A 19,801-nucleotide genomic window follows, 5' to 3' on the forward strand; every position below is an offset into this window, starting at 1 on the left:
TAGGGCAGGGCACACTGGCTTGTGCGTGCGTATTGCTCGGAGCACGCATCTTTCAGTCAAAAGCAGCGCATGTCTCAGCTTTCCGGTTTGGACACAAGGCCTGAGGACAGGCTCTGTACCTCCTCGGGTATAACAGCACCCAGGCAAGCCCTGAGGGGGCGTTGGCCCCAGACTGAGTCAGGGCGTCCCGACTCCAGTCCAGCTCTGCCGCACGTCAGCCCTGTGACCAGGCACCAACGGTCTCTGGGTCTGTAGCTTACAGACCCATTGTAAGGCTCTCTACCTTACAGTGGGCTCTCTCCGTTGTAACGGGTTATGACTAAGTGGTAACTTTGAGCCTCGGTTGCCCCATCTGGAAAATGGGGATAATCAACAAAAGCAAACTGTTGTAAAGTGTCACGTGATCTAGCAGCATGAAGGAGTGTGGGGGCACCTTCAGGATAAGGATCTTAGAAACGAGTTTATCTCTGGCACCTCTCCTGTACCAGAGGCCTGGTGTGAGTCCAAGTTTTGCATGTGACAAGGAGCTGTCTTTAGGAAAACGGATGTGGTTAAGGTTGGGCCGCAATTAAACCAGTCAGCCCTGGGTCAATACACCTGGCGGCATTAGCCAGGGACAGCCCTTAGGTGGACACCTTTGGAAAAGAGCTGCCTTCCATTAGGACTGGGCGGACACGCCGTTTGACCGTGTGGAGGTGTGTGCAGTGGGCTAGGCACGGGAAGGGGCCAGCCTGATGGCAACAGGGCTCTCCTGACCCTCTGCCCGCCCCGCAGCTCCCGGTGCCCATGGCCGTGCTGTTTCTGCTGTCCAAAGAGCGGCTGCTGGCCTGCTGTCCTCAGAGGAGACCCCTGCTCCTGTCTGCAGATGAGCTCGCCCTGGAGACACAACCTCCTGAGAAGGAAGATGCCTCCTCCCTGCCCCCAAAGTTTCAGCCACACCCAGGTGGGGGCCCTAATGAACTTTCCCGCCCACGGCCCCACACCGAGGCTTCCCTGGTGACCCCTTCCACTGGAGGGTGATCGTAGATCCCAGGCAATCGTGTCTGGAAAGAAGCCATGGGCACTGATAGTCTCACGGGGCAAGGGCTGGAGCGACCTGGCTGAAAGCATGGGGAAGGCAGGCTTTTGGCTCCAGCCTCTGTTCTGCCTGAGCCAGCCTGTGTGACCTGGGCCAAGTTACTGGATCTCTCAGAGTCTTGCTTCCACCGGGACTGAGATGGACAGGGGCTGTCCCTAACAGGTGGTTGGAAGCTAATAGAAGGTGGGAGGCAGTACGTGGCCCCCATTCTGCCAGGCTCTCTACCTGCCAGCCGCTTCCCCTGGGCCTGCAGAGGGGAGGGAGCAGAAGCTGAGACTCACCCCTGCCCTTGTGTCTCATCCAGGCCACGAAGACCTGTTCAGCTGCTGCCAGAGGAGGAACTTCAAAGGGGCCCCTTATTCGTTCTTCGCCATCCACATCACAGCGGCCCTGGTCCTGTTCATGACGGACGGGATGACGGTGAGCCTGCCCTCCTCCCCTGAGACTCCAGCTGGGAGTAGCAAGAGAAAGAGGGAGGCATCAAAGTTTCCTGGGGACCTCACCTTAGTACAGTCGATTCAAACATTTACGCTAAATAAAAGTCCTGGGGGAGACTGCAGAGTTGTTCACAGTCCCTTGGAACTAGGGTCTTCTGTCCCAGCCCATTGTCTTTCTTTTCCTTAACTCTGTGGCTAGCGGCTTCTCTGGTTTGTTACCAAGGGCGGGCTACCCACATTTTTTTTTTTAAAGGGGCAGAGCCCAGGGGCACCTGGCTGGCTCAGTTGGTGAAGCGTCTGCTTTCGGCTCAGGTCACGATCCTGGGGTCCTGGGTTCGAGCCCTCCGTCGGCCTCCCGGCTCAGTGGGGAACCTGCTTCTCCCTCTCCCTCTGGCCCTCCCCCTCCCCACCGCTTGTGCACACACTGTCTCTCAAATAAATAAATCTTTTTAAAAAATAAATAAGTAAAGGGGCAGGGCCCTATTCCTCAAGGTAGAGGTCCTGCCATGTAAACCCGAGGGCACTCCGCTTCCTGGAACACATTCCAAACCCAGGCTTCTCGAGCCATGTCGTAAATAAACTACAGGCCGGACCTGGGCCCAGCTCTGTATTCTACTAGTGAGCTCTGTTACACTAGTTAGTGTCTTTTCCCAGAAGTCTCTTAGGATTACGTCAGGATCCTTTTGAATGGCTAATTGAGTAATTGGTGGCCATATCAGGGACTCTCCAAAGAGAAGGCCCTAAGAAACAGAGGACCCAGTGGAAAATACTCGTGCTGGCACTGGCTGACTTCCAACTCTCCGTGTGGCCTCAGGCAGCTCACTTCTCGCTGCCCCCCTCATCTGTCAGATGAGACACTCTTACGCCCCTTTTTTTCAGCTGTAGTACCCTTCATTCGATAATAAACCTTCTGTGGAATCCTCATAAATAAGACACGTGGTAGAAGTCTGCTCTGGCTGAGGGATGGGGAGCAGTGCCTGTATGCCCAGACCTCTCGGGACGCCCTGTGGAGACCCAGAGACACCCCTTCTCCCCCCAGCCCGCCACCGCATCCCTAGGCCTGCACCTCTGGGCAGGTGCAGTCTATAAGCTGTGCACCATGGGTCCTATCCTCAGCTCGGGCCTGCAGGTGTCATGTGATCCTGGCTCCAAGCCCCCCCTTTTATTGAGCCTCTCGGAGCAGGACCAGTCCTTCCTCGGCCCTCAGCACCCCTGCCCCCAACCTGGGTTTCCTTTTCTGAGGGTCCAGCTGCCCTGCAGGTGTGCTCAGCAGGGCCTGTCTCTCCACAGGGGGAGTATTCAGCCTTTGTGTACAGCTATGCAGTGGAGAAACCACTCTCTGTGGGGCACAAGGTGGCTGGTTACCTCCCCAGCCTCTTCTGGGGCTTCATCACCCTGGGTCGGCTCATCTCCATTCCCATCTCCTCCAAAGTGAAGCCAGCCACCATGGTTTTCATCAATGTGGTAAGTGGTCTCCTTTCTCTTCTTGGAAGCACAGGAGGACTATTCAATCCTCCACCCTACCACTGCCCCAGGACATTTGCTCGGGACTGGACTCTGCCAACAGGGTGGGAACGTTGTAGAGGGAGGGGAGCAGAAGCGAGAGATGCTGGTGAGGAAGGGATGGAAATCTAGAAGGGGGAGCCCACCCTTTTCCTCTCGGGGCCTCTGATTTCGTACCCATAAAAGAAAGGGGCTGTAGGAGGTGGTTATTGCTGTGAGTGGAACAGATCCCAGTGCACAACCTGCCAAGAGTACAAATGAAGCAGGTGCTGGCCTTGGTCCTCCTGTGTCACCTTGACGCCCAGCTGGCAGAGCCCCATGGCCGGCGGAGGTCAGGGATCCCCTGGCCTTCAGAATCACCATCTCAGGGCTGGAGCCTCAGAATCTGCATTTGGAAACTCTCCCAGATGACTCTTAGTAGCCAGACTTTTTTAATGGAGGATGGCACTCAGGGAACCAGCCTGCCTGGAAGGCCCAAGCAGCAGGGTCAGACCTTCGACCTGATGTGTGTCAATGTCACCATCTAAGACAAAGGGTCTAGATTACAGATTCCTGTAAGTTCATCTAGCCCAGCCTCCCTCCAGGGCTCCAATCGCCACTCTAAACGTCTCCTCCAGGGAGTCCACAGTCTGCTTAAATACCTGCAGTGATGGGGAACTCACTCCCTCTCCTGGTAGCCCAATCCACTGTCAAAAAGTACTTCCTTGGGTTGAGTTTCCTGCGGAAAGGGGGTCAGGAAATAATGCTGGGGCTACAGAGATCAGAGACCATGAGCTCCAAGAAAGGACTTTATACTTGGCCTTGTGCTGGTCGATGACTTTTAGGAAAGAAATTTCGGTTCACTGTAGTTGGGAGATAGTATGTGTAGAGGCCAAACTCAAGAGGGAGAGGCAGATGAGAAGTGGAGGTGTGACCATTGCAAATATTTCTGAGTGGGAGAGAGTTCTGTCTGTCTGCGGGGTCCGGGCAGATCCCATTGTCAGAGAGGAAGGCCCCAGGATGGGAATGGGGATGGAGAGCGGTGGAGAAGGGAGTGTGAAGCTGTGAAGAGGGGGCCAAGGTGGTGCCCCAGGGAAGGAGCAGACTCCCCAAGTCCTGGGGTGGAGAAGAGTCAGGGTACGTGCGCTGCTGGTGGCCAGCCAGCCTCTGAGGGACCTAAGGCCAGCTGCTTAGACAGAGGATGGTGGAGTGGGACTCTGTGTCTGGGGGGAGAAGAGCACTGAAGCCCCCACATGATTTAGGCACTGATGATAAAAATTGTACCTGGACTGCTTGTTTTTAAAAAGAAACTCAGATTCCTGGGCCCAGCCCAGACTTCATGAACCAGAATGTCCAGGGGAGGGAACCTAGCAATCTATATATTTAACCAACACCCCAGGGGGTTCGTGTCATCAAGCAAGTCTGGGAAAACACTATCCTAGACACTGCCAAATACATTAGCGAAGCTTTCGGAAAATACAGATTCCCAGGCCCCTCCCCCAGAGATTCTGACTCGGGGTGCAGAGAGGAGCCTTGGCGTCTGGATCGTTTTCAGGGCTTTTCAGCTGCCTTTGGGGGGCACCCCATCAGGATTACCGTTCAACAGCCCTGAGTGAGTTCCCTGGCGCTGCACCTGCCCAGTGACTGTCCCGTAGTCACTGTGACTTCTTCCGAGAGGTCCTCTCATGTTTAAATTAACAGTCACCTTGCTCTCTGTTCTCCTGGGTCTCCACAACCACTTCCTGGTGAATGAATATGCAGTTCATGCAGGGCCTGTGGGGAGCCGCAGGGGGAGTCTCTGCCTCTGAGCTCACAACCAGCTAGGGAAGAAGATGGGCAGGGGAGGGTCAAGATGAGGTTGGGTGGCAGGTGGGAAGCAGGCCGAGTGGGAGGAGGGCTTCTTGGTGGAGTTGCAGTTGGCCCTGGGCATGCTCAGTCTTCTGTCACCCAGGCTAAAAGAAGCGAGGTATTTTTCAAACTCCCCCAAGTCTGGAGATTTTCAGGGTGACTCTTCATGGCTTGCCTGCAAATGTCTGGTTTGAAAATGGGGTGGCCAGGCGGCAGGAGGGGAGCAGAGCAGTATCTTCAAAGCCCTGGTCCCGCCCCAGGCATATCAGTTGGGAGCTGACTCTCAAGAAGATTCCAGTGCCATGAGTGGCGGAGGTGGTCTGGGCAGAGGGCACCGCTGGTTGAAAGGCCCGCAGGGGGAGTTAACTGGGTGGGAGCACAGTGCGCCAGGTCAGCGACGGGGAGCAAAGAAGACAGGTTGGGGCAGCAGACATGGGGGCTAGGCCCTGCAAGGTCTTGTAAGCCAGGTTTGGGGTTTTATTCAAAGCGGGAGAAAGGCAGGCCTTCAGAAGGTGTTAAGCAGAGAATGGACATGATCTGCTTTGTATTTCAAAAGCACACTCCCCTGTCCTGCGGGAGAGTCGATCTAGGAGGGGCTGCAGGAAGACGAAGAGGAGCCCCCTCTTGCAGTCCAGGCACAAGACGTAGATGAGGGTGGTCAGGATGGGTCTGGAGAAGTACAAGAGTCTACAACATTTTTTGGGTGGAGTTGATGGGACTTGCCCTTGGCCTGAATGTGGGAGGGGAGGGAATAAGGAATCAAGGACTACCTTAGTTACAGGGCCTGTCTGCTGGGTGGATGGGGATGCCATTCACTGATGGGCAGGGGAGTCATTTTGGGGGAGGAAAGGCCAAGTTCTGTTTGGACCACCGTGTCGGTTAGCCAGTCACCTATCAAAGGGGCAGTATTACATGCAAGTCTGGAGCTCCGGACACAGGTCGTGGCTGGAGGGATGGGTTTAAGAGGCTGGGCATAGAGATATTTGAAAGCATGGCGCTGGACCAACAGGGAATGCAGACAAAGAAGAGCCAGGAGGGGCTGGGGCCATGCCAACATTTGAAGATTAAGCAGAGGAGGAAGAAAGAGCAGTGAGACTATGGGGCCATTTTCTTTGCCAAAGAAATACATTACATTTGGAAGCTTAAATGTGTCTACTGCTTTCGCATTTTTACTGCATGAGAGAAGTCTTTTGCTTTGCTTCTCCATTGGGAAGAGCGTGTGTCCCCTTCAGCCGCCATTTGCCGTGGCCCCCCTCTAGGGCAGCAACTCTTTGCTGACAAGGCCTCTGAGTCTCAGTCTGAGACGGAGAGATTTCGCAGCAGAGATTGAGGGGCTGGTAAAGAAAGGTGAAGGGTAGGGAGCTCATGGGTTGCAATCCCTGGCTTCGTTCCTCCAGCTGGAGCAGGTCCCTGGGATCTGCTGGGGAGGGTGACTGTCCCTTCCCTCCTCCCTCTGCGTGGGCTCCGTTCATCTGTCAATCGGCCAGGGTGCGGGTGGGGCTGGATGCGGTTTCTTTCTTTCTTTTTTTTTTTTTTTTTAAGATTTTATTTATTTATTTGACAGAGACACAGTGAGAGAGGGAACACAAGCAGGGGGAGTGGGAGAGGGAGAAGCAGGCTTCCTGTGGAGCAGGGAGACCAATACGGGGGGCTCTATCCCAGGACCCTGAGATCATGACCTGAGCCGAAGGCAGATGTTTAACGACTGAGCCACCCAGGCGCCCCTGGATGTGGTTTCTTTCACACCTTCTAGCTCTCTGCTCTAGAATTTTATCTTTTTCTTTTTAGAAACAGGTACTCACCCAGGAGATTTTTACCTGAAAGCCCTGGTTTTCTGTGGAAGATCCTTATGTCTGCAGACATTAAGGAAAGCTCAAAACACACAAACACTAGGACTGATCGTTGTCTAAAGAGTCAAAGTTTAAGGGCCCCTGCATTGCTATCATTTCTCCACCACTCTCCAGGGTAGCTTTGGTAACCCATTTTGCAGACTCGGGGGCTCGAATCAGAGAGATCAAGGACTTCAAAGCCCCAGACTTGGTACTTACACCTGGGTCTTTTCCCTCCAGACCCCAGCTGCCTGAGTTTCTTCCCAGCGGCGTTTTGCATTAAAAAGTATTCAATGCTGACATAAAAACATTTTTAAGGAATTTAGGAAAAGCGTGATTTAACAAAAATATGCCCATGTGACAGAGACCCTTCCTGAACTAGAAAGATCTCTGACCCCTGAGTCCATCCTGGGGGCCTCTAACCACAGGTTGGCATCTGCTCACAGGTTGGAGTCTGAGCTGAAGCTGGGGGGTGCCAGACTGCCCCAGCCCTCGAGGCCTCTCCTGCTACCCTGGACTTCCTCTGCCAACTCATGGCTTTTAGGGCAAGCAAAGCAGATCGTCTTCATGAGGAGTGGAGGGCGGAGAGCTGATGGCTTGGCTGGGATTCCCCGAGCTCACAGACAAGACCTTGGGAACAGGCAGCACTGCCTGGCCAAGCACTTCTGAAGTGTGGACGGAAGGCCATCTGCCTGGCTGTCTGGGCGGCTCCTGCCCACCCCTGTCCGCAGTCTTCCATTCCCCGGGGCTTCCTCCGCAGAGACAAGGCTGGGGAAGATGCAGTCCCCACATAGTCCACAGGGAGGCGTCCTGGTCACACAGCGCCGTTTTGGGGTCAGAGTGGACCCTTCCAAGTCAGGAGCCTGAGGCCCAGCTTCTCCCAATTGCTAGTAGCCTCCATTTCTGCTGTTAAAGGTCGGCGTGGTGATGACGTTCCTGGTACTTCTCGTTTTCTCCTACAACGTCGCCTTCCTGTTCGTGGGGACAGCCAGCCTGGGCCTGTTCCTCAGCAGCACCTTCCCCAGCATGCTAGCCTACACGGAGGACATTCTGCAGTACAAAGGTGGGTGTGCGGGGGCACAGAGCCACAAGCGTCCCCCCTGGCTGGGTGCCACGCCCTTCCCCCCCCCCCCCCGCCCCTGCCCCGGTCTTCCTGTGGTATATTCCAGCTCCATCACTGCCCTGCCACCTCCCAGAAATGCACGCTCCCCTCCTGACTCTGCTGGGAACCGCTTCACAGGTGGGCCTCTTCTGACCCACGTGGCTTTTTCCCCATTCAGCTTTATACCTGTGTCACGTGATTGCAGGCCCCTGAGAAGCAGTAAGCTTCTCTTTCCTGTTTTCTTCTCCCGTGGTAACGTCCCCTGACCCAGCGCTGGCATTTGGTGTATCACGCTGTGCTGGAAATTCCAAGTCCAAAGACCAGCAAAGTGGCACAGGAAAGGGATGGCCTAGGAAAGGGGTTGATTCCTTATCAGTAATAGTACCTCCTTGCTTTGCTGCGCCTGTGGATGTTTTTGGAAGCCTAGAGGAATAGAACAGCGGCTCCACACGATTTGGGGTTGTGACGATGGGGTTCTTTGATGTCAGAAACCTCAAATTCTCTCCACTAATCTCCCTCCCTTTCTATAGCAAAGATCCTTTTTTTAAATGAGTTAATTAAAAATAATTACGTTTTGAACATTTAACATTACCCTTAGAAGTCACTAGAGTGCCCTAGGGTGTCAGAAAACCAGCGATGAAGAGGAGTGATTTCTTTAGGGGAGGAGCAGGGGAAATGGGTGTAGGAGGCGCGGGGGTGGCCCAAGCCATTAGAGCTAAAACCACAGTAACGAGAGGCAGGAGGCCTGGATCCTTGAAATCTAAGGATGATCTCCAAACCCCAAGTGAGTAAGTGAAGCAGTGAAATAACGCTGGCGTCCCATGTCACACGGAAGATCCCAGAGTTCTAAGTGGTCAACCAGTATTACAGTATAGGAGCTCCTGGCTGGCTCCGCCCGTAGAACGTGCAACTCCTGACCTCGGGGTCGTGAGTTCCAGCCCCGCCTTGGGCGTAGAGCCTACTTTAAAAAGAAATTAATGAATGAACTAAGCCAAATGTTAGAGTGTAATAACAACAATAATAATAATTGGTATTGGTTGCTTCTGCCTGCAAATGATCCCTCAAATCCATCCTCCTCTCTCTTGCCATCCCTGCCTTAGTTCAGGCCTTTCCCATCACTTGCCTGCTTGGAATACTTCAAGGTGCCCAGCTTTTCCCAGTTTCTGATCACCTCTATCCCTGCTTTGCCAGGTCTTGGCCCGTCCCCTCCACATTTGCCTCCCTCCGCGGTTCTCAATGCTGCTCCCACATTACAGTCGCCCGGGGCGCTTTTAACAAACCCCAAGGCCTGGGCTTGGTTTGCACGCGTCCAATGGAACGGGACCGGGGCCACTGGGGGCTCTGCAGTGCAGCCAGGGTGGGGCCACTTGGGAGGCCGTCCCGCACACTGCTGCAGAGGGGGCCGCGTGAGACACAGAGCCGGTCACAGCCTTCGTGACTTCCTGTGGGGCTCTCTTCCTTTCTCGCACCTCCTCTCACCACACTGCCACTCAGGGCCTGCTAGCCATGGTGAATGACCCGCTACTCTCTGCCTGGAGTGTCCACTCTACTCCGCCCCTCCCTCTCCACCCCTTCTGGAAGCTTCTCTGACGCCCCTGGAAAGCTGTACCCACCCCCTTTGTACCTGCCTCAAGGCTTCTGTACCTATGTTATCTGTGTCCTCTCCTCGACGTGCTCCATTGAGGGCACCAGAAAGTCAGTCCTGCCTGCACACTTTCGGGCTTTGTGACCTTGTACGAGTCCCTTCTCTTCCCCTTTCTGAGCCTCGGTTTTCTCATCTACAAAACGGGGATGCGCACACCTACCTGTAGCATTGTTTGTGCATTGGAGGAAATGTAGAACACTTGACTTTAGCCTCACAGGTGCTCAATCTATATGTTAACTCTAGTCATCAGAATACTCTCGGTGTTCAGCTCAGTACCTGACGCACAGAAAGTAGTGGAGGGTTTTTGAATGAATGAGTGGAATACACGTGGGTGCTACTGGAATTCAGAGAAGGGAGTGACCAATGTTGAATCCAACACGTAGCTTCACGGAGTTGATGGGATAGGAGCTGGCCCAGGTTTTGGAAAGGCAGAAGGAAAAAGGAAAGGCATTCCAGGGAAGGGTGGGGCACTGGCTGTGAACACTGTGACAGCAAAGGCAGAGAGGGATAGAAATGTAAGCCAGTCCAAAAAGAACATCTTGAAGTCCGTAGTCAGCAATGATGATCTCTGCTTTTTTTTTTTTTTAAGATTTTATTTATATATTTGACAGAGAGAGACACAGCGAGAGAGGGAACACAAGCAGGGGGAGTGGGAGAGGGAGAAGCAGGCCTCCCACCAAGCAGGGAGCCTGATGCAGGGCTCGATCCCAGGACCCTGGGATCATGACCTGAGCCGAAGGCAGACGCTTAGCTACTGAGCCACCCAGGCGCCCCTGATCTCTGCTTTATTCAAAAAACACTAAGCACCTACCATATGTTGGCCACTGAGCTAAAATTCAAGGCCCAGTCCTGTCTCGTGGGCGTGTAGCCCTGCGGAGAAGGCTGCCCTGCAGACAGAAGTGGGGGACCTGGAGAAAGGCGGAGGGGCCGACGGAAACGGGCGAAGAGCAACTAATGCAGGTTTAGAGCCTGGGGGCGATTACTGGAGGAGGTCTAAAGGAGGAACTTAGAAGATGAACAGGAGCGTGGCAGATGCAGAGGACGGGGGAGGCACGCTCAGGAGGCGGTGAACACAGGCGTCCGAACCCGGCTTGAGCCGGAGTGTGCAGGGGCAGGAAGCAGGGTGCTTTCTCCTGGCTGGAGGGCATGGAGGGTAGATTGTGAGCAGGGGTGAGAGGCGTCTGAGCTCTCTGCAGGGAAGGGTTATAAAGGGCCCTGCAAACCCCAGGAAAGCCTGGGGACTTTATCCTGAAGGCAGCATTGAAGGGGTGAGGCAGACAGCTGGTGGGGTTTCGAGGGTTCACTGTGCGCCTGCACGAGGCTAAGCACTTCCCTGTACTGCATCGGACTTCCCACGGGGCAACCCCGTGGAGAAGGTGTTCGTGTCCATTTTACAGAAGGAAACCGAGGCCTAGAGAAGGGGAGGAAGGGGCCTAAGGACACACGGCCAGTAGCTGACACTGCTGGGCCCGGGACCCGAGTCTGACTCGGAAGCGTGGACTCGGAAGGTCTGTGCCACGTTGCCGGAGTGAGCAGAGGTGCGGCGGGGCAGTGAGGCGCCGGGCCAGTCCCAGACCAGGCCGGGAAAGCTTTCTAGAAAGGCAGGTGGCAGTCAGATTGGGAAGGACCCTTCCTAATGCCAGGCTGAGTAACTTGAAATCCACTCTGAAGACAACCCTGAGTACTTGAAGGTTCTAGAACAGTGCAAACATAGTGACAGCAGAACCTAAGCATTCCCAAAGCAAAGTTAAGGACTAGAGCCTGAGAAATCTAAGGAATTTGAAATAGTCCTCTTAGGCCATCATACCTTTTTCCAGAGTCTTCCCAGAAATAACTGGGGTGATACCAGCTGACTTCTATCTCCTTAACTTGCATCTACTAACCCAAATCCTTCTCTTTGGGTTAGGCTGTGCGACCACGGTGCTGGTGACAGGGGCAGGAATTGGCGAGATGGTCCTCCAGATGCTGGTTGGTTCGGTATGTGGGGAAACTCTAGGGGAAGGGGCCAGCATTTGGGGAGCACCCCTCAGAGCAGGGGGGAAGATACAGCCAGCCACCTTCTGAACCCACACTCTCCCTTCCCTGAGGGTCCCGCCCAGGAGCAGGGCCCCCTTGGTCTGTTACCTCTTTCTGCTTCTGAGTCAGCTTTGAAAGCTGAGCTTCTGAATGTGGGACTTGGAGATGGGAAGGGATGTATGGTACAGTCCAACGCAAACACAAGGCCTGTCTGGGAGCAGGGCCAGCAGGGCCCCGTGGGAATGTCCGTTAGCTCCCAGAGCCTGGGATGGGATTGAGCGGAGTCCGGAGTTCATTTCCCACCCCTTCTCAACCTCCCATCCCCACCCCGCCTCTCCTAGCTTTTGGCCACCGTCCACGGGGCCCAGCCGTCCTGCCCAAGTCCTGCCCCGATCAAGGGCCAGCCCTCCCACTTCTCTTCAGATAGACCCATGTCTCATCTGTTCACCAGGAAAAAAAAAAATACATTTGCTTTCTATTGACTCTAAGGCATATATCGTCAATCCCCTTTTTACAAAGGGGGATATTAAAAGTCAGATAAATTAGTAACTTGCCCTCAGTCAGTCCTACTTCTAATAAGTGACAGGACATTCAAACCTAGGTCTCTCAATCTCCGGCATGTCCCTAATCACAACCCTCCTTCCCTCTTTTGGTGCCCTGCCCGGAGGGGGAAGGGCTGCATCGAAATGACGTGATGTCTGGGGTTTGCTTCTGTGTGATCTAGTGCAGGGAAGGAGTTGGGGGGGGGAGGGGTACAGAGGAAATTGGTGCTAATTGTTAAAGTCAGGTGATGGGTCCATGGGGGTTCCATAAGCCACCTTGGCCTATACTTTCATTTTCCATGATAAAAGGATATATATAAAATCCTTTGCAAAGTTCTGGTTAGGCCTTGTGGGTATAGAAACAGTATGCTCAGAGTTTTGAGGAAGATATGGAGATTTCCAGAAGGTTCCAGACAAGAGCTAGCAGGGGCTGCTGGGGTCCTGGGGTCCAACCCCCTGCCTCAGAGCAGGAGTTCTGCCTCCTCCAGAAACATAACCTGGAAGCAAGGCCAAGACGGCCCTGCTACCCATGATCCTGCCTATCGGTGTGACGGGCCGCAACCCGACTGAGAAACCTGCTTCCTGCAACACACACCTTCATGTGAGGTTTTGATGGCCTGTGTCTGTTTTCCCCTTTGGCAGATATTCCAGGCTCAGGGCAGCTATAGTTTCCTGGTCTGTGGCGTGATCTTTGGTTGCTTGGCTTTCACCTTCTATATCTTGCTCCTGTTTTTCCACAGGATGCACCCTGGACTCTCATCAGGTAAGGAAAGAATCTGTGTCTACACAAGAGGAAAACAGAGCTGGGGCAGGGGGCGGAGATACTATAGATCTTAGCACGCCACAGATGCTATTCTGTTCCAAGTATAATGCAAGGAAATGTTTATTTTTCTACAGCTTCCTCTTCCTCTCTTCCTGCTTTGCCATGCGATTGTCTGTGCTGGACTCTTAGGGCAGGAGGGAATGTGATAGGCTGACTCATGGTTTCTCCATTAGGAGAGGGGCATGGATTGTGAACTTGGCTTCCTGCGTCCCACCGTGCCATGGGACCACGGGCCAAGAATCTCTTTCCAGCCCATGTGGGGCCCTGAAAGACGGAGTCTGCCTCCTTGGCTGGAACGCAGCCCAGAAGCCTAATTGGCCATCTCTTTGCAGTTTAGGATTTTGACTCTAGTCCAGATTTCTTTTTCAAAAAGAGGTCCTTCAGGCCAAGTAGCAAAGGAAAGCTCCTTCAGGGCAGAGATGCCTCCTAAGAATAGTCTCATTCCTGGAGACCCCAGGCAGGGGGAGTCCCAAAGCTATTTTCATACTCCCAAGCCTCCCTGCCTCCCTTTCTGCCCAGAGATCTCAAAGTCCCAGCAAGCGGATCAGCTGTGCATGGAGCCAGTTCTTAAGAGCAGGTGCGCAGGCGGAGCCCTCAACCTTTCCATAAAAGCAAAAAAAAAAAAAAAAAAAATCACCAAAAAAGTGGAAGGAACGGGTATCTGCAGTCCTCTCTTTCTCAGGTGGCCACTCAGTTTAAAGACCCAGAAGAACAATGGCCCCCCACCCAAGTCTGCACTGACTATAGCCTTGCTCCCCAAGGTGGTAGGTACCTAGCGTAGCACTCAGCACGGAGCCTTCATTTAGGTTTCGGAAATGTTTGCTGAATATGCAATGAGTAACACCTACTGAGTTCCCTATTCCTGAGAGACAAAAAGAAACCTCTATTCCCCAAGCCCTAGGCACTAGTCTCAACAAACTCCCTCCACCAATGGTTTGCCAGAACTAGTAAGTCTGACTTTCGACTTGGCTCCCTGCAGGGCCATAAAATGGCAGAGAAACAAAAGCCTGGTAATCTCTCAGAAGGAATAATTGCTGCAGGTCAGAGCTGCTAAAACACGCTACCTGTTTTTTCTTTCGTAGTTCCTACCCAGGACAAAGCCCTAGGAATGGAAAGCTCAGAGTGCTACCAGAGGTAAAGCTGGGTAAAGGGGGCTGGCGAAGACCGCCAGGCTCTTGGGCACAGACCCAGGTGTTCGAGACAATCGGGGGAGGCAGTGGAGGCCCATCTCTCCACGCCTTGGCTCGGATCTTCTCCGCTAATCCTTGGTTGGGTAGATGAGATTAAACTGACTTCTGGGAACCTGGATCCTCCCGGGGCAAATCATTAGAAGTTTACTGGATGGATATTCAAGTTCCCTTCCTCTTCCCTGGTTTGGATCTTTGGTCAGAGCTGTCCAGGACACCCAGAAGGGAAGGAAGAAGACAGCCATACGCTTCACTCCATTGGCCACCTCTTGCATGGACCACACCCTGCCTGGGTTTGAAGATCACTTTTAGTTGAAGTTTGGAAGAATAAGTTGAAATTGTAAAGTTCAATGATCATGGCTAGATGTAGATATATTTTAAGTTGGTCAGAAACAAACCCCAAGTTATTCCCTGGCATGCTCAAAGGATGTATGTGCTTTTTACTTTTTGAGAGTCCAAAGTCCCTCAAATTCCAGTTGCTGCTATCAGTAGTTCATTTAACGTCTAAAACATGAAAAGGAAAAGTTGAATCTTGCTATCTTTGGGACATTAATTCAGTGGTATGCTGGGCTAGCTCAGACTCGCTTATAAAAGCCGATGGTTAAAATTTCATTTCGAGAGCTGGTTGTTAAACACAGCCATTATTCAAAATGGAATTATAGAAACTTACAATCAATTACATTAAAAACAAAGGTCATAACCACTCAAAACTCATCACTTCCTTGAGGTTTTTTATGTGTATTGTATCTGTATAGTGGAAAGGTATGCTTCTGAGCATCTCTTTCCAATAGCACTTTCCCCAGTAATGTGTTTGGTGGCTGGAGATCAGCCACCTGGGAGCATTCACCCCACAGAAACCGGCAAAGGCCATCCTCCTGGCTTTTCTTGGCTTTTCTTCTCCCCCTGCCCCCACCCACAGAGCCCACTGTTAAACATCCACCTGTATACCACTGCTGATAGCCAATGCTAACTGGCCAGAAGTTTCTGGGAGAATGGGATGAAGATTCTGTTTTTCTTGACTGACATTGACTGCGCTTATAAAAGGTGTAGAAACAGCACTAAGAATTTCTCCAAAATATCTATTTAAACTTTCCATCTTTTATAGAGGAAACAAGCTCTTTATACCATGTCAAGTTGTTTCCTTTCACAAAAAGCTGGGACTGCCGAGCGATCCAAACAGTGCAGCATGCTGAGGAGGAGGCGCTCCTGCCCACAGCGAATCCCCTAGTAACGCAGACAGAATCCCCAGCCGGCCGCTTGGAAAGGGTTAAGAGCACTGAGGCGTCCGTAAGTAGTGAAATGGCTATTACCGCGAGCGTACCTTCGTTTACTTGCAGATTCTCTGTGTAGGTACGAATGTACAGGTGTGAACAGGGAGAGAGGGTGCAGGTTCTCAGCAGCGGGTGTAAGCGGTGTGCCCCACACAGACAGCGGTCTCCCACATCTGAGCATTGGTCCCGTCTGCCGGCACCCTGTGTGCTGATGGGACCCCAGGGGGAGTGAGCCTGGTGGGAGTGCTGGCCTCCCCCTCTAGCTGGTGTGTGGCCCTGGGCAGAGACATCATGGATGCTCTTCCGGCCTGGCTTTTTTTTTTTTTTTTTTAAATATAAGTGACATTTCTTTTAAAAGCACGTACCCTACCTCAAAGGACTTCTGGAAGAATGAAGTGACTTTGTTTGAAGCAACGATTATATGCCTGACAGAGAAACAGCTTAATCAATGTTAGCAATTTTTATTTTTAAAACCTCCTCATTAGCAGCTTCAAAATTGTTCATATGTTTGGTACATATTTATTGTAAGTCAAACAGATCCAAATTCTTTTTGAAAGCTGATGGTCTTAGGGGTGTCGTTTTAACTTGATCTGTAAATACTCACAAGTATTTGATGGCTGTCAGACTTAAATGTGCAATCTCACTGCTGGAGGGAGTGACTGACCTGGACAAAAAAGAAAGCAGTTGTATTTTTCTTGTGGTTAAAAAAAAAAAACAAACAAAACCTTCCTTTTTATACAAATTTAGAAAGAAGAATCATTGGCTTTATCTAAGGTGTCATGATTAATTTAAGAATATAGAAAACAAGACTGAAACAAATCTAAGTGTATCTTTCCTGAAATAAAATATTTTAAATTTAATAAGCGTGTTATCCATTATGGACAACGGATTCTTTTATATGAAGCTCAGAAACAAATGACCAAATATTTCCCGAAGAGAGGTCTCTCTCAGGGCGCCTGGGTGGCTCAGTCGGTTAAGTGTCTGCCTTCGGCTCAGGTCATGATCCCAGGGTCCTGGGATCGAGCCCCGCATCGGGCTCCCTGCTCCGCGGGAAGCCTGCTTCTCCCTCTCCCACTCCCCCTGCTTGTGTTCCTGCTCTCACATTCTGTCAAATAAATAAATAAAATCCTTAAAAAAAAAAAAGGTCTCTCTCAAGCTATAGGTTCACATGGCTGATATTTTAGAAGAAACAAAACTCTCAAGACTGAGAACCACTGTTCCCTCTTGAACATAATCAGAATAAGGGAAGGCTGATGGGTTTTTATACCACACTTCCAAAATCAGTTACAGAGCAAGTAGGGCTTTTTACCTGATCCTCCTTCTTCTAAGAGTTTTTACATTTCAGAGTGCGGCACGATCATCCTGTTCCCAGATGGCCCTCTGCCACTTGGAGGCGGGAATCTAATCCATCCGTACCCCAGATTCACTAAAGGAAGACAGAATGACCTAGAGGTCTTTCAGAGGATTCCTTTATTCATTTTAAAAGGATTGATGGGAGTACCTGCTGTGTTCAAGGCACTGATTAGGTGCAGAGATAGAGCAGAGCGTGAGCGAGAAGCCCCTGCCTCCCGGAGATTACACCGAGGTGGAAGACAGATGGGCAGCAAGAACAGGCCGCAGGATGAAGGATAACGGAGTGCCACAGAAGAAGATAAAGCAGGGGAAGGCAGTGGGAAGACGGACTGTCCAGAGATGCTCTGGAAGGCCTTCCTAAGGAGGTGCCCTTTGTGTCAGAACCTAGACACTGTGCGGAAGCAGGGACTCGGAGTACCGGGAAACAAGCCTGTGGGGCGGGGGACAGGGCGAGCGCAGGGGCGTCGGCCAGCATGGGCATGTCATCCCTGAGGAGCAGTAGACAGGCCAGCCGGGCTTAAGTGCAGTGGGCAAGGTGGCGACAGGCAGGAAATAGGTGGGAGTGGCAGCCAGGGGCCGGATCATACAAGCTGCGGCAGGAGTCTGGATCCTGTGGTTTTTATGTGAGCTCCTTGGGAGTTGTGAGCAGGCAGGGCACATGGTCTCATTTACACTTTTATTTATTTAAAGTTTTTTTTTTTTTAATTTGTCATTGGCGGGGTGGGAAGAGAGAGCGGCAGGCAGAGGGAGAGGGAGAGGCGGGCTCCCCGCGGGGCTCGATCCCAGGACCCTGAGATCATGACCTGAGCCGAAGGCAGATGCTTAACCGACTGAGCCACCCAGGCGCCCCTCATTTACACTCTTAAGAGTAATGCTCTGGTTGTTGTGTGGAGGAGAAACTGTGGGACAGGAGTGAGACCAGGACACCAGCAAGGGCATGACTGCCTTGACCATAAGACAGGATGATGGCTTGCACGATATTGGCAGCGTCGGAAGTAGTGAATGTGACTGGATTCAAGTTACATTTCGAAAGTCAGGATTTGCTGATGGATGGGGCGTGGGTGTGAGGAAGACGAGAATCTAGGATGACCCCAGTGCATGTGACTTGAGTTACGGGCCCTTTGACAAGGCCATTGACCACTGGAAGATGAAGGGGCTAGCGCTCAAGAGTTCTGTTTCAGACATGTTCATTTTTTGATGCTATCTTGGGTATCAAGAAGGCTGGTAAATTTCAAAGCTGAGAGCTTAAAAGTCAAGCCCAAAGACATAAATTTTGTGGTCACATACATACAGCGCTTAAAGTCCTGGGACTGAAGAAGACTGCCAAGAGAGAGAGAGAACGTTGAGAGGCTGGAAGGTTGAGCCCTGGGGTTCTTCAACACCTAGAGGTTTGAAGAAAGAATCTGATCCAGCAGAGCAAGTGAGAGAAGCCAGGAGAGGAGGAAGTTCAGGAGGGACTGTGGTTTCCTAGAAGGCATCGTGAAGGGTATCTTGAGGAGGAGGAGGAAGTAACCAATGCCACCAGGGGTTCCGATGAGGACTGAGCATCAACCACTGGACTGGGCAATGTGGATGGTGGCCTTGATGAGAGCAGGATTTCTGGCAATGATGACGACAATGTATTCAAAGTGCGTGGGAATCCTAACATCAGTGTGATGCTCCAGCAACCGCCTTGACACCAGGGCTTTCCATCTGGTAGAAATGATCTTTCCAGTTTCAGTTTTCATGACACACCATCCTCAGAAGGTTATCCCAAAGGAAGTCACCTTCATGGACTCGTTACAGGGCATATGGCAGTAAGTGCTGTGCTTTCTAGTGACAATCGGTATGAAAGCTTCCGTTAATGAGTCTCTCCTACCTTGTAACACAAGCCCTGGGAAATTACCCAATGTTAGGCTAGTATTTTGTGATTAGGTGCATCTAAAAAAACGCAGAAAGTGATTGCAAAATGGACCTTATGCTTCTCAGGAGGATGTGTCCACAGAAAGGTTAGAAAATGGTGGATTAAACAAGCTTTTTTACTGAAGGATTTCTTAGAGCTTTTCATTCCAATATGTATTTTCCATCTCCAAGAGGTGGTGCCCCCATTTCCCAAACTTATTCGACCTCGTGGGACTCCTGTTTTAGGGAATTATTTTGACCACAGTGGCTTAGGAGGATCCAGCGCTCGTCAGAAGTGGTTCCTACCCAACCGCCTGAACACGGCCTACCCACCACCTAAAGGGACGCTTCACTGCTGCCCCCAAAGAACCCTCTGTGATTCCATCTTGCCATCCACACCTGGAGATAGGAGGCAGACCTCTGTGATATAATGTGTGCCTCCCGCTTTCCCCCATGGATATGGTATCAACTCAGTTCTGAAAGGGCCTCATTTCATTTACTTCATAAACTCAAGTCTCCAGTTTCTTAAGCTGAAAACTACACGAGGAGACAATGTCTAGAGCAGAAATAAGCAAAACATGCTTCTTGCAAGGGCTAGAATGAGTCTGATTAATTTTTTTTAATTAAAAAGTGAGGGCGCCTGGGTGGCTCAATCGTTAAGCATCTGCCTTCAGCTCAGGTCATGACCCCAGGGTCCTGGGATCGAGCCCTGCATCAGGCTCCCTGCTCCGCAGGAAGCCTGCTTCTTCCTCTCCCACCCCCCAGCTTGTGTTCTCTCTCTAGCTGTGTCTCTGTCAAATAAATAAATAAAATCTTAAAAAAAAAAATTAAAAAGTGGAATTCATGGGGCGCCAGGGTGGCTGAGTCGCTTGAGCATCTGCCTTTGGCTCAGGTCATGATCCCAGGATTCTGGGACTGAGCTCCACATCGGGCTCCCTGCTCGGCGGGAAGCCTGCTTCTCCCTCTCCCTCTGTCTTCCGCTCCCCTGCTTGTGTGCACTCTCTCTCTCTCAAATAAATAAAATCTTAAAAAAAAAAAAAGTGAAATTCACAAGTAAAAAAAAAAGATTTTACACGGCGAATAATTTTTCTAGCCCGTGTAGTTCTCTTAATTCCTTTTTATATCAGTGATCATTTTACAGTCTCCCCTTTCCACCACCTATATCCCAACTCAGGCTTTAAATATTTTAATGTAGACACACATCAAATAGTTGAAGGGCGGGTTTTAATGATAACCACTGGGAAACTGAACTTTTAACTTACACTTATCTATTTAGTATGGATGAACACAGAATCCACACAGACCAG

At 51.5% G+C, this 19,801-nt stretch overlaps 1 protein-coding gene across 3 annotated transcripts in view; it reads left to right on the plus strand.

Moving 5' to 3' along the window:
* Positions 1 to 19,261, plus strand: part of MFSD4A (major facilitator superfamily domain containing 4A) — a 32,605-nt gene extending 13,344 nt beyond the window's left edge. The window contains exons 4-10 of one of the 3 annotated variants that reach the window (XM_025855200.2): positions 775 to 943; positions 1,383 to 1,498; positions 2,806 to 2,979; positions 7,590 to 7,737; positions 11,328 to 11,398; positions 12,720 to 12,742; positions 13,885 to 19,261. In XM_025855200.2, coding sequence (XP_025710985.1) covers positions 775 to 943; positions 1,383 to 1,498; positions 2,806 to 2,979; positions 7,590 to 7,737; positions 11,328 to 11,398; positions 12,720 to 12,742; positions 13,885 to 14,083 — 900 coding nt within the window. In that variant the 3' untranslated portion in view covers positions 14,084 to 19,261. Of the gene's footprint in view, positions 1 to 774; positions 944 to 1,382; positions 1,499 to 2,805; positions 2,980 to 7,589; positions 7,738 to 11,327; positions 11,399 to 12,621; positions 12,743 to 13,884 lie in introns of all 3 variants that reach the window. The other 2 variants (XM_025855201.2, XM_025855202.2) reach the window with 2 other exon arrangements.
* The last annotated feature ends 540 nt before the right edge of the window (positions 19,262 to 19,801 follow it).

Source organism: Callorhinus ursinus, unplaced genomic scaffold (assembly GCF_003265705.2).
Source record: "Callorhinus ursinus isolate GAN/ISIS: 27379988/994484 unplaced genomic scaffold, GSC_fseal_2.0 scaffold57, whole genome shotgun sequence".
Lineage (NCBI taxonomy): Eukaryota > Metazoa > Chordata > Mammalia > Carnivora > Otariidae > Callorhinus > Callorhinus ursinus.